This window comes from Lissotriton vulgaris, chromosome 10 (genome assembly GCF_964263255.1).
Source record: "Lissotriton vulgaris chromosome 10, aLisVul1.2, whole genome shotgun sequence".
Taxonomy (NCBI): Eukaryota; Metazoa; Chordata; class Amphibia; order Caudata; family Salamandridae; genus Lissotriton; species Lissotriton vulgaris.
This window is the reverse complement of record NC_141698.1, coordinates 366,937,002-366,949,190: the sequence shown is the minus strand read 5'-3', so window position 1 is coordinate 366,949,190 and position 12,189 is coordinate 366,937,002. Positions and strand designations below refer to the sequence as shown.

General features: G+C 45.2%; 1 protein-coding gene across 3 annotated transcripts in view; it reads left to right on the top strand.

The window, feature by feature from the left end:
• CAPN15 (calpain 15) overlaps positions 1-12,189 on the top strand; it is a 374,161-nt gene that overhangs the window by 259,407 nt on the left and 102,565 nt on the right. For all 3 annotated transcript variants that reach the window (XM_086941170.1, XM_086941172.1, XM_086941171.1), the window contains one exon: positions 7,952-8,160. In XM_086941170.1, coding sequence (XP_086797296.1) covers positions 7,952-8,160 — 209 coding nt within the window. The remainder of the gene's footprint in view (positions 1-7,951; positions 8,161-12,189) is intronic.

Genomic DNA, 12,189 nt, shown 5'->3' with positions numbered 1-12,189 from the left:
CAGTTATTCTACACAACATTTTCAGCATTTGCAAGGGGGGCATTGATTTGGATACGAGCGGGGGTCCCCTTCCAAGTCTCAAAATCATCGGTGGACCCTGAGGGCAGATATGTGGCGGTGGAGGGGAGGCTGAGAGGCAGGATGATATCTCTCTGTAATGTGTATGCTCCTAATGTAGACCTGCCCGCTTTCTTGACTACCATCTCGGGCAAATTGGCGGGTTATTTGGCAGGGCTGGTCCTCTTGGGGGGGGACTTCAACTCAGTTGAGGATGTGCTACTAGATAGGTCCCATCCCCCGCTGCGCGCGTCCCCAGTACATAGGGTCGCCAAGCGTAGGTTGGAATGGCAGGAGAGCTGGGCCCTCACGGATGCATGGAGGGCGTTGCACCCCACCGCTAGGGACTACTCCTTTCACTCGCACCTGCATGATTTGCATGTGAGGCTGGATGCGTTTCTTTGTTCGGAATGTGTGCTCCCCGCGGTGGGAGGGGCGGAATACTTGGCCAGGACGATATCGGACCACAACCCCTTGTTGATGTCTCTGGAATGGATGGTGACTGTTAACTGCGTGCCAACATGGCGCCTGCAACCTGACACCCTAGACGACTTGTTGTTCAGGGAGGCCCTGAGTGAAAGCATTGAGAGGTATTTTGAGGAGAACAATGGCTCGGCCTCCACGAGGGCGGTTGAATGGGATGCGTTCAAGGTGGTGGTGCGGGGACACTGTATTGGACACACGGCAGGGGCTCGGAAGACTCTGCTGGATGACTTAGATAAGGCTGAGACACGGCTGAGGGATCTCGAGAAGAGGCGCCCGAATCACCCTGAACTGCAGGAGGGGCTTAGCGGGGCACGGGAGGGGCTGGCGGTAGAGCTAGAGCGGCTGCGTAGCTTCGACCATAAGGCGTACGTGACGAGGGCGCATGCGGAAGGTGATAAGGCGGGGGCGATGTTGGCTTGGCTTGCTAACCCAGTCCGAGGGGGAGTGCCGATCATGAGGATCCAGGAGCCAGGGGAGGAGCCCTGCCACTCTCAACCCGGGATCCTGAATAAGTTTCGTACTTATTATGAGGGGCTCTATATGAGTGGTGATACGGGAGGGGCGGAGGAGCTTGAGGAGTTCTTGGACGGGTTACAGTTGCCGCGAGTGGAGGACTCGGAGGCAGAAGAGTTAGGACGGCCCATCTCCCTTGGAGAAATAGGTTGTGCTGTAAAACAGATGGCTAGGAACAGGACCCCGGGCCTTGACGGACTACCGATCGAATTTTATGGCAAATATCTAGAGTACCTTGCTCCACGGCTGCGCGAGGTGTACAACGAGGCACAGGAGAAGGGCCGACTCCCGGGCTCTATGTGCGAGGCCCTCATGATCCCGCTCTTGAAACCGGGCAGAGAGGGTGCGGCGCTGTCCTCGTATCGTCCGTTGTCTATGTTGACGACGGATTACAAGATCCTCAGTAAAATTCTGGCCAACAGATTGCTGGTACACATGACGGGCCTGGTTCGCGGTGACCAGTGCGGTTTCATACCGACACGCAATACCACTCATAACATCCGCAGACTCACGAGACTGATGGGTGCGGACTGGCCGGACACCGTCTCCCCATTTGTCCTATCCATTGATATTGAGAAGGCATTTGACAGCCTCGAATGGGGATACTTGTATGAGGTGATGCGTCGCTTCGGGCTGGGGGACGGGTATATAAGATGGACCAAGGTCCTCTATGCCGAGGCGGTAGCGAGGGTCCGGGTGGGCGCACTGATCTCGAGACAATACCCGATTAGGCGTGGCACTAGACAGGGTTGTTCCCTATCACCGCTCCTGTTCGCGTTGGCAATGGAACCCTTCGCAGCGATAGCCAGACTGGGCCGCCACTACGCAGGTTTGCCATTTAGGGGGAGACCGCACTTCATCTCCCTGTACGCAGATGACTTGCTGATGTTTTTGGCCGATGCGGGCCCCGAGCTCCAGGGGGCGCGGCGGCTACTGGGGCAGTTCGGTAGGTTGTCGGGCCTGAGGGTCAACTGGCCTAAATCCTGTCTGTTTCCCCTGAGGCCGAGAGAACCGTGCCCACTAACTGCTCAGGAACTCCGGTGGGAACCGCGCTGCCTACATTATCTAGGGGTCTATGTTTACCACGCCCCGTCCGACCTACTGGATGGCAACATCACTCGCTGTATTAACGCCCTGCGGGGGTCCATGGACTTCTGGGCAACTCTGCCGCTCTCCCTGGCCGGTAGAATTTCCCTGCTTAAAACGATAGCCCTGCCCAGGCTTTTGTACTATTTTAGGACACTACCGGTATGGGTCCCGAGCTCTGTCTTCAAACGCCTGAGGTCACTGGTCATAGCGTTCTTGTGGGGCACGGGTAGGAGGCGCATAGCGCTAGACACGCTGTTGCGCCCCAAAGATGAAGGTGGTATGGCAGTGCCGGATTTTGAAGGATATTACCTAGCCGCGCAGCTGCAGACTTTTACTCAGGAGGTGGCGAGAGTGTACAGAGGCCCCGAGGACGCGAGAGTGGAAGGCACCCCGCGACACGTTCTGGCTTATATTACGCTGCACCAGAAACTCCGAGTGGGAGACCTGACGGTCGAAGAGCAGACATTCCGTCTTTGCTGGGACCGGGCCCGTAAGCGGGCGGGTGTCCGCCTTATGTATGCCCCCGAAATACCACTGGGAATGGTCACTGCCCTCCCGCATGGAGGTGACTGGTCGCGCTTGCTAGGGTGGGAGGAGGCGGGAATACAAATGCTGGGTGACCTCTATGAAGATGGGGTGTTGCTGCCGTTTCGGGACCTGCAGGAGAGATTTGACCTCCTGAGGGGCGACTACCTGCTGCACGCGGCAGTCACGGGCGCTATGCGAGCCCACTGGGGGGAAGGGCTGCAGGAACCGGGCACCTCGATGGCCTGCCAGTACGCCATGATGGCGGCGGGAACCTTTAAGGCTGTCACGTGCCTGTACTCTAGGATGCAGCGGGAGGCCTTGCAACCTTTGGCAGCCCTGAAGGCCAAGTGGGAGCTGGACCTCCAGGTGGAGATACCAGACACGACCTGGGGCCAGTTGCTGAGACGGGCACGGAAGAGCTCGAGGAAAGCCAGGTTCCAATTGATTCACTTTTATGTTCTTCACAGGGCATACCTCACGCCCGGGAAAATCCAACAGTATTTTGGGGCGACCGACGCTGCTTGCCCCAGATGTAATACAGCTGGGGCGGATCTGTGTCATATGCTGTGGGATTGCCCCTCTTTGGGCGATTATTGGCAGGAAGTTGGGCGGGCCCTTAACGGCGCGACGGACAGGGATATCCAGTTTACTAAAGCAGTTGGCGTCCTCCATTGGTTCCCGCACACACCTAGGAATAAGATGACTAGTAAATTTATAGATTTAGGGCTTATCCTGGCCAAGCGGGAGATCACAAGAAATTGGAAGTCCAGAGTGGGGCCCACATATAAAAGATGGTATGGGAAGTGTCTGAGATGGGCCGCGTGTGAAAGTACCCTGCGATATCAGATGGCCTGGAGGTTGAATGACGAGAAGGCACTGGAAAGGGCGACTGCATGGGAGGTGATGGTGCAGGCGCTCCGGGACGTGGACGATGAGGGGCAGGATGGCGAGAGCGAACTAGATGGAGCAGACCCTAACACTACACAGGAGAACACACCTTAGCGAAAGATTACTTCCTCCTGCAATACACCGGACACTCTTACATGGTTACCCAAGCGCAGAGCGACCACGGGGTGGGCGGGTAGGAGGCTGTTTTGGAGGGATGTTGGGGTACCGAAATTTGGGGAGGGGGAGGGGCGAAAACCACAAAAGCGTCCCAGGGTTATGTGCATGATGAATCGGTCGGACATTGTAAGGAGTGCAAGATATGGACAGAGATGGGTCACCCGCGCCGTAATCGAGGTGCACCCCCCAGATGGAGATTGACTGGATCAAACTGAACCTGTACATGTTATGTTATTATTGCTGAATATACTGTCTGCACAAAACTAGAAAGATGTTCCTGCAGTGGCCGATCATTCAATAATGTGTGTACATCTCAAATTTAATCAACACAAATAGTGACAGAAAAAGGAGAAGTGCAAGTGAGGTTCATTCAAAAAAATATATATATTTTTATTTACTTATTATATTTTGTTTTTGTATGAATATAAATACATATAAGTTAAATTCTTAATCAGCGAATCGTCTTTTATAAAGTTCATAGACAATACATGAAATGTTTGAAGAAATTCAAAAAAGACACAAGGACAAATCTAAAATCCATAACAATTAAACAGAAATATCCCCTGAAAAACAATCATACACAGCAACTCACTCACGTGCTAACAGACATTCTACATTCATACTACATACAGAGATGAAAAAAGGAACTGGATCCCTATTAGCGAGATGGTAACGCTAGTGTGGTAAAAGGTCAACAAGATGTCGTTGTTGGCCCTTATGGCGGGTCTACGCGCGTTTCGGTGGGCAAGCCACCTTCATCAGGACCTTGAACATCGGATTGTGCACGTAACAGGGGATCAAACAAGAGAGAGATTGGCAGGGTGATAGGTAAACTATCACTCCAACTTGGTCTCTACGAGAGTAGATAAGTCGGGTCACGAGAATGTTGCTGCATCCGAAATGACAAGTCGGATGTATTTAGTGATCCTCAAAATTTCATATTGATGTCTAAAATATCAGATTCTGTGTTGGAGGCAAATTGCGCCAATAATTTCCATTAATATGTGGGTTCTGAGGAGATACTCCTATTATTTAGAGGGTCCCAGGATACTGTAGTCCGCGTAGGGCGTCCACTCCTATGTTATTACGATAATATTTAGTGGTGATCATTTTTCATAACAAACAGGCATTCTGCGAGGTGATTTAGTACTGGACGGAGGGTCCCGGGGACGCGTAGATGCCTGAACGCTACTCGCCGAAATGAAAGGGTCGCGGTGACGTCACAGTACTAAATCACCTCGCAGAATGCCTGTTTGTTATGAAAAATGATCACCACTAAATATTATCGTAATAACATAGGAGTGGACGCCCTACGCGGACTACAGTATCCTGGGACCCTCTAAATAATAGGAGTATCTCCTCAGAACCCACATATTAATGGAAATTATTGGCGCAATTTGCCTCCAACACAGAATCTGATATTTTAGACATCAATATGAAATTTTGAGGATCACTAAATACATCCGACTTGTCATTTCGGATGCAGCAACATTCTCGTGACCCGACTTATCTACTCTCGTAGAGACCAAGTTGGAGTGATAGTTTACCTATCACCCTGCCAATCTCTCTCTTGTTTGATCCCCTGTTACGTGCACAATCCGATGTTCAAGGTCCTGATGAAGGTGGCTTGCCCACCGAAAAGCGCGTAGACCCGCCATAAGGGCCAACAACGACATCTTGTTGACCTTTTACCACACTAGCGTTACCATCTCGCTAATAGGGATCCAGTTCCTTTTTTCATCTCTGTATGTAGTATGAATGTAGAATGTCTGTTAGCACGTGAGTGAGTTGCTGTGTATGATTGTTTTTCAGGGGATATTTCTGTTTAATTGTTATGGATTTTAGATTTGTCCTTGTGTCTTTTTTGAATTTCTTCAAACATTTCATGTATTGTCTATGAACTTTATAAAAGACGATTCGCTGATTAAGAATTTAACTTATATGTATTTATATTCATACAAAAACAAAATATAAGTAAATAAAAAAATATATATTTTTTTGAATGAACCTCACTTGCACTTCTCCTTTTTCTGTCACTATTTGTGTTGATTAAATTTGAGATGTACACACATTATTGAATGATCGGCCACTGCAGGAACATCTTTCTAGTTTTGTGCTTTCTCCTCCCCTCGGTTCCTGGGCCATAAATTACTTGTTTGAGGGGGTCCCATTGCTCATGTTCTGAATATACTGTCTGTACATTTATATTGGTGATGCAATAAAAATGATGTTAAAAAAAAAAAAAAAAACAAGGCATACCTACTGTTGGGCGGCAGGCGATTAGCATGCCTGGGCATGAGCTCTCATATAATCTCACATGGCCAGGGTTGTTTTCAAGTGGATTCCAGGGGGAAATTAACAATGTCTGCCATCTGTCCTGCCTCTGCCCTCCAGATAGAAGACAGGGACCCTATCTAGTCTTTCTGGCAGGCCTCCTGGCCCTTATCTGTTTCAATATTTGATATAATGTACGAATTTACTAACTAGTTCCTCTTCCTCAATGGGATAGACATATAATGTATAAATACAGGCAGTATCATTCCACTTAACAAACCACTCTACTAAACAGACAGTTCAGCAAAGACTGGAGAAATCTCCTACATATTGATGGTCAACTGCAAACTCTAACACAGTCCATCCTGTAGATCACAAATATTCACATACCATGAGTACCAACATCCTATAATAATATGACATAGGGATGTTTATAACACAGTGTAACGTGGCAATAATTCTTCATTGACCTCTCATAATGACAGCAGTATAAAGGAGAACTGTAATACTTCCTAGCTGGGCATATCTCAGATACCCAGTCATTCCTCTACCACACCTGTTATTTCTCCCAGACCCATAAGAATGAGTGAATCGCCTCATGTCACAGCGATGTTAGGAAATGAGATAGTGAACATTGCCAGCACATTTTAGGGGCCTACATAGCCTTTCAGTACTGCCAGCATACTACAAGCTGAAAATAAATTGCTTCAATTTCTCACACTTCCTAATCCATCACAGCGCCAAGCGCTGTGTTCTATACCACAACAAACGCACACGTATTTCTAAGGTTTGCGCGAAAAATGTATCTTTTACTTAAAAGTACTCCTTGTTTTCCATTCTTTTCTTTTTATTGAATACCCATATCTGTGTCTTCCTTTCTCTTGATGTCTCCTCCATCTGAGTTTGCCATATCCTCTTGCATGACAGTCTGCCCAATTCTCTATTATTGTATCTCACTTTTCGTAGATTACTCCTCCTCCTTTGAAACTATATCCCTGATATCTAACTAGATCTACTTTCCTCTAGCTTATCTACTTATCCAAGCAACCATTTCCAGAACCTCTCATACCCCCACGAAGATAAAACCTATCTATTAATCATTTAATCTACCAAAAAGAAACTGGAAAACATGCATAGCAAGGTTTACTTGAGAGCACAAAACGAACTAATAGTAACCAACAACTTCTGGATTAACCACTAAATGTAGGTTCTGGAGTAGCATGATACTTGCCACAAAGCACTTTAACATATCATCAGGATGGTAACTGACAGATAAATGCAATTGTAATACAATAGGCTCTTTTTCACTAAAGAGGTCACATATTTGAAGCACATGTGAATACTGGAAATAAAGTGGTTAACATGAAAGCAATTTACAAGTTTATTATTTGAGCTAATAAAAGTGGAACCAAAATGAGGCAACTTATGCTAGACTGAAAATGCATTGAAAACTTTTTTCCAATCCCGAACCTGTAACTATAGTAGGATTACTATCAGTTCAATATCTCTATTGCATTTTATGAAACTTACGGAAGAGGTGATCTATATAAGGCGATGATGCCTAGGTCTGGGGGAAGCAGCCTTTTCACATTCACTCCAATGACAAGTGAAGTACTAATAGAAGCCTAACAATTTTTCCCTCTGTGAATTCTGTGTATATGCATTCCATGTTGTAAATAATCATCCTCCTCATACCAGACTGAATTGGACTGGAACTAAATCACTTGGACTTTCAGAGCCCAAGCCTATATTATACAAGAACAAGACCTTGTTTCCAACATGTCGGTGCCACAATTCGGGTATAGAGCTTTCCTTGTGAGGATTGTGATCAAGAGGAACAAGCTGTTTTACTTTATAGTTTCACCTGTACAATTTTGTTCAGCTGTTTAAAGGAGGTCTTTCCTCTCTAACTTGTGGCCATGTCTTTGTCATCTTACAGAACAAGGTGAACTTTGTGGATGACAGTTTCCCCCCGGGGCCGAAGTCTGTGGGCTTTCCGGATGGGGACAGCGTCCAGCAGCGGGTGAAGCAGTGGTTGCGTCCACACGAAATCAACGGCAGCACCTCCAAAGATCTCAAAGTCAAGTGGTCCGTGTTCCGCACACCTCGGCCCTCTGACATCTTGCAAGGACTACTGGGGAATTGTTGGTAATGTCGTTGGCATTAACATATGTTAACATATCAGTTTATTTTTTGGTACTTGCCTAGGTCGGTGGAAAAGCATGTTCAACCACATGGTTAAATTAGCAATGGAAGATAAACTGGGCTACGGTTTGGATAGTCCACATTCCCCCTATCGTTTTGTTAAGTCTTGATATGTGTGAGAAGTGTTTGGTTGCTGACCTCAATCACCCACCTCGTCTTGTGCTGTTGTGGAATTTAGAAATGTAAAGGAATTTAGAGGTAAAAGTTATGCCAGGAGAAATCAATTTAGTGAAACATTTGTGATGCATGTTCTTACGACTGGCAGCAAGCAGCTGGAGCAATATTGTTACCACCACTGGAAGCTGTTGTAGTTATCGCAATTGTCATAATACTTGCAAAGAATGTTTGTCTTTGAAGCCCGGAATCGGTTCACATTTTTGTAAAACTGCCAATACCTACAGATGTATGACCCTTCACTCACAGACAATAATTCACTGCATGACTTCTTTTGAAATACTGGAAAAATCCATTCTGATGTTGCTTTCCAAAATGCTGTTTTTGTTCCGGCTGCTTCTAGTTTGTGGGTTGTGATATTTAGCAGGAAGGAAGAATAAGGTCTGGATCTTTCAGAAAGATATTCTATCCTGCCATGGGTAGCTGTTGCTTAGATCCAGAATATATTCTTTGAGTAAGAAGTAACTTTGCGTCAGCTGCAATCTTTTCCAGCCTCAGCGCTGCAACAAAGGGTACCAATGTGAAGCATACATGCACCTTCTGTCCAATCGCAACATGTCACTTTTTGACTTCTTTCTTGAAGAAGAGGCCACATTCTGTTGTAGGCATCACTAAGACATATGCTGCTGAACCCACACCAGCTGAGCTGCTTAAGTACCATAGTGTGGCGACCATTGTGTCGAAGAGATGTGTAGAGCTCTCAAGGTTCCTGATTCACTATTTTGGTTGGCGTTTGTTTTAGCGACAAATTACATTACGAAGAGGTTTTTTTTCATCACATAAAGTGGAAGATCAGATCTTTGAGTACTTAATTTATTGTGGGATTTTTCCGTACAGTTGTGTTTATTATCAATTCAGTGCTCAGAGTACCCGAATGCAAAGGAATTGGTGAGTTGGTTAGCTACGTATGCATGGAATCTGGAAACTCGAGTTGGGTTACCAGTTCGGCCCCTAAGAAAAACCTGACAATTATTATCTTCATTCGTTTTTAATCAAATCTCCACCAAAAGTTGCCACAGCATGTTGTCTAGTGTGTGAAAAATCACATGCAAAATAATGTACTATTTCTTCTCTTCTCCACGTTTGCCTCTTACCGTGCAGATATGTTCATTCTTCACATTACTTGTACAAAGCTTTTGCTGCATCAGGCTAGATCTACACAACAAAGATGCCATAAATCTATAAATAAAACTGCACCTATGATTTGACCTCCAGGAGACTGTTCAATTTACTTTATCAGCTCCTTAATCCTTCTTGTGATTATCGTTATGAGGGCAAAGCTTTGTCGAATAGTGTGACCTAAAACTTGACAAATGCAATACTTGGTGCGCTCCAAATCAAATGTTCACAGCTGCACACTGATCTCACTTGAATACAGAAGATAAATTATCACTGCTGGCAACGATTTCAAATGGAAAGAGCAATCAGACTTTCATGTTAAAAAGCAAGTTATTTATTCATATCTCCTGGTTTCCTAAGGAGCTTTGACTAAAGAACATACTCTTTGAATCATAAAGATGGTTTGAAATTGATTGAGCGAGTCCGCAGCCCTGGGAAGCTGTACTTTGAACATAAAGGTTGATCTGCTGTTTTCAAGTTGGGTTATTGTATAGCAGCAAGCTTTTGGTTGGTTGCATTTTTCATCTGAAATGCTTGGCCTTGAAGACAGTTTGTTTCTAAAACAGCACATCTTGCAATTTCTTTTTGTTCGACAAAACAATGCTGAGGGGAATGACTAAAACAACCTGCAGCCATTTGGGCCACTAAATGGAGTGCAAGTCATCTGTCTGCCCTGGTTCACAAGTAATTGTTAAGTTTATCAAGCGTTTCCTTAATAGTCCACAAATACACCTCTCTCATCTGCACGCGATCTATGCAGTAGGAAGAGGGGAGGAGAAGTGTAATGACATTTTGTTATGTGAACCTCGCAGAGGTGGCTGCGTTTGGTGACTAACCAAGTGCCCTACTCTGGTAACATAACCTGGAGCTGCAGGCCCTAGCCAGCCCTTCCATTACTCAACAGTCTACATACCTTCAAGTCTTCCTAGGTACTTGCTTCCCCTGTGAACTTCTTCTTTCTGTCTAGTAAAGAAACCTTTGCCCACTGCCTGTCCTATTTCTTCCCATCATAGTCTACTGTGAGCTTCAAGGGTAAGCCCATAGATGCTGAAACACACAGGCTGTTGAAGCCGTTTAGGTCAATGAGGATCTCTCGTCCGTAATAGTCTCTGGGTTTGGATCAGGTAAAAAAAGCAGATTATGAACGCCAGATCGTAGCTTTTTCTTCCACATAGCAGGCTGAACACACTATACCTCTGTTCAAGAGGCAATTACAGTCCCTTCACATGAATCATCGATTCCTTGACCCTTGTGAGAATTCTGTAGTCTTGCTTGCACTCCACAAATTGATTTCTGCAAGCCCTCATTAGGAACCTTGAACATACATCCAGAATCTTCAGTTGTCCTTCTCTTCCCTGATGAACCAAAGTCTCTAGTTTGGCGACCATTTTAATATTGTCCTAAATAACACATGACCTTAAATCTGCAGATTGTTTAGGATATTCCCAATTTTCCTCTTGTGTTTCTGAGGTGCAACAGCTTAAGTCTCATCTACTGTCAACGCTTCTCTATTTGATTTGCACACTTAGCAAAAATTTCTAGCTTCATGCAAGTGGCCTTGGTGGTTTGCTTGGTCTCTGTGGATATTTCGCAGTGTTGGGCATTCATAGGGTCGAAGAGTGTCAATCAATCAATATTGCTTTATTCGACAATATGTCATAGAACCAGTAAAAAAATGCATCCGAAAATACATATGTGAGAAAATGCACAAATAAAAAATATATAATAGATAAAAGTTTGTCCTACAAATCCTTTCATTTACACATATCGTAAGATTCATGCAATCTCTACATCAAAATGCTCATGGACACAAGAGGGATAAAAGAAATCAATAAGGGAAACAAGGTAAAAGCCCTGAATCTGACCGATATGAGAATCTTGTCTGAATGGTGGCCAGTGAGCAGTTACAAGAGAGGGAAAGATAATACTGAGTGTCAGTACTTCTCATGCTGAATACTGCACAATGTAGCTTATATCTTTTATCAATGTTATACTTTTATTCGAATTTTCAGTAAAATCATACACGTACATAAAAAAAATATTACAGCACACAGGGCCACTGGGAGTATCGCTTTGTAAACCCCCACAAGAAACATTGATACATTATAACATATTAATTGTGAATTTAAGAGTTGTAGGAACAAGCAAACTGGTCTGACCTGATTAAAAATAGGAGTTAAAGAGGATTTAAAAATGTATGATGGGGCTGTGCAAACATAGGACTTATTATCACGATGTGCAAAGTATCACATTTAAACAAGTTACACAAGGAAAGTGGAGGATTGGTACACTTGTGCCATGTGCCCTCTGGTTTACGACAGTTGATGAAGCAAAGCCAACCTAAAAATAGTTAAAAGAGGGAGGTGGCAGATAGTAATCATATTGAGTAAATATGGTTCTATCCCTGGGACCATCTTAACCGTAATGAATTTTCAAAATAATGGTTTGGCCAGTGATAAAGCTTCTCTCTCAGCAGCCATTCCTACATCAAAATGTTCCTTAAACCAGGTCAAAGAGTGTTCTATCAGCTGTTATTATGGCCCCCACCCTAAGAGGGGTAGTCCTCCTGATGCCTGCTCGGTTGTGTTGAGACCCTGAGCTCTTAAAAAATACTCACTTCTGTCCTTATGTTTTTTGGCAGCCATATACGCTCAGTTTAAAAGCAGTTGGTATCACGGG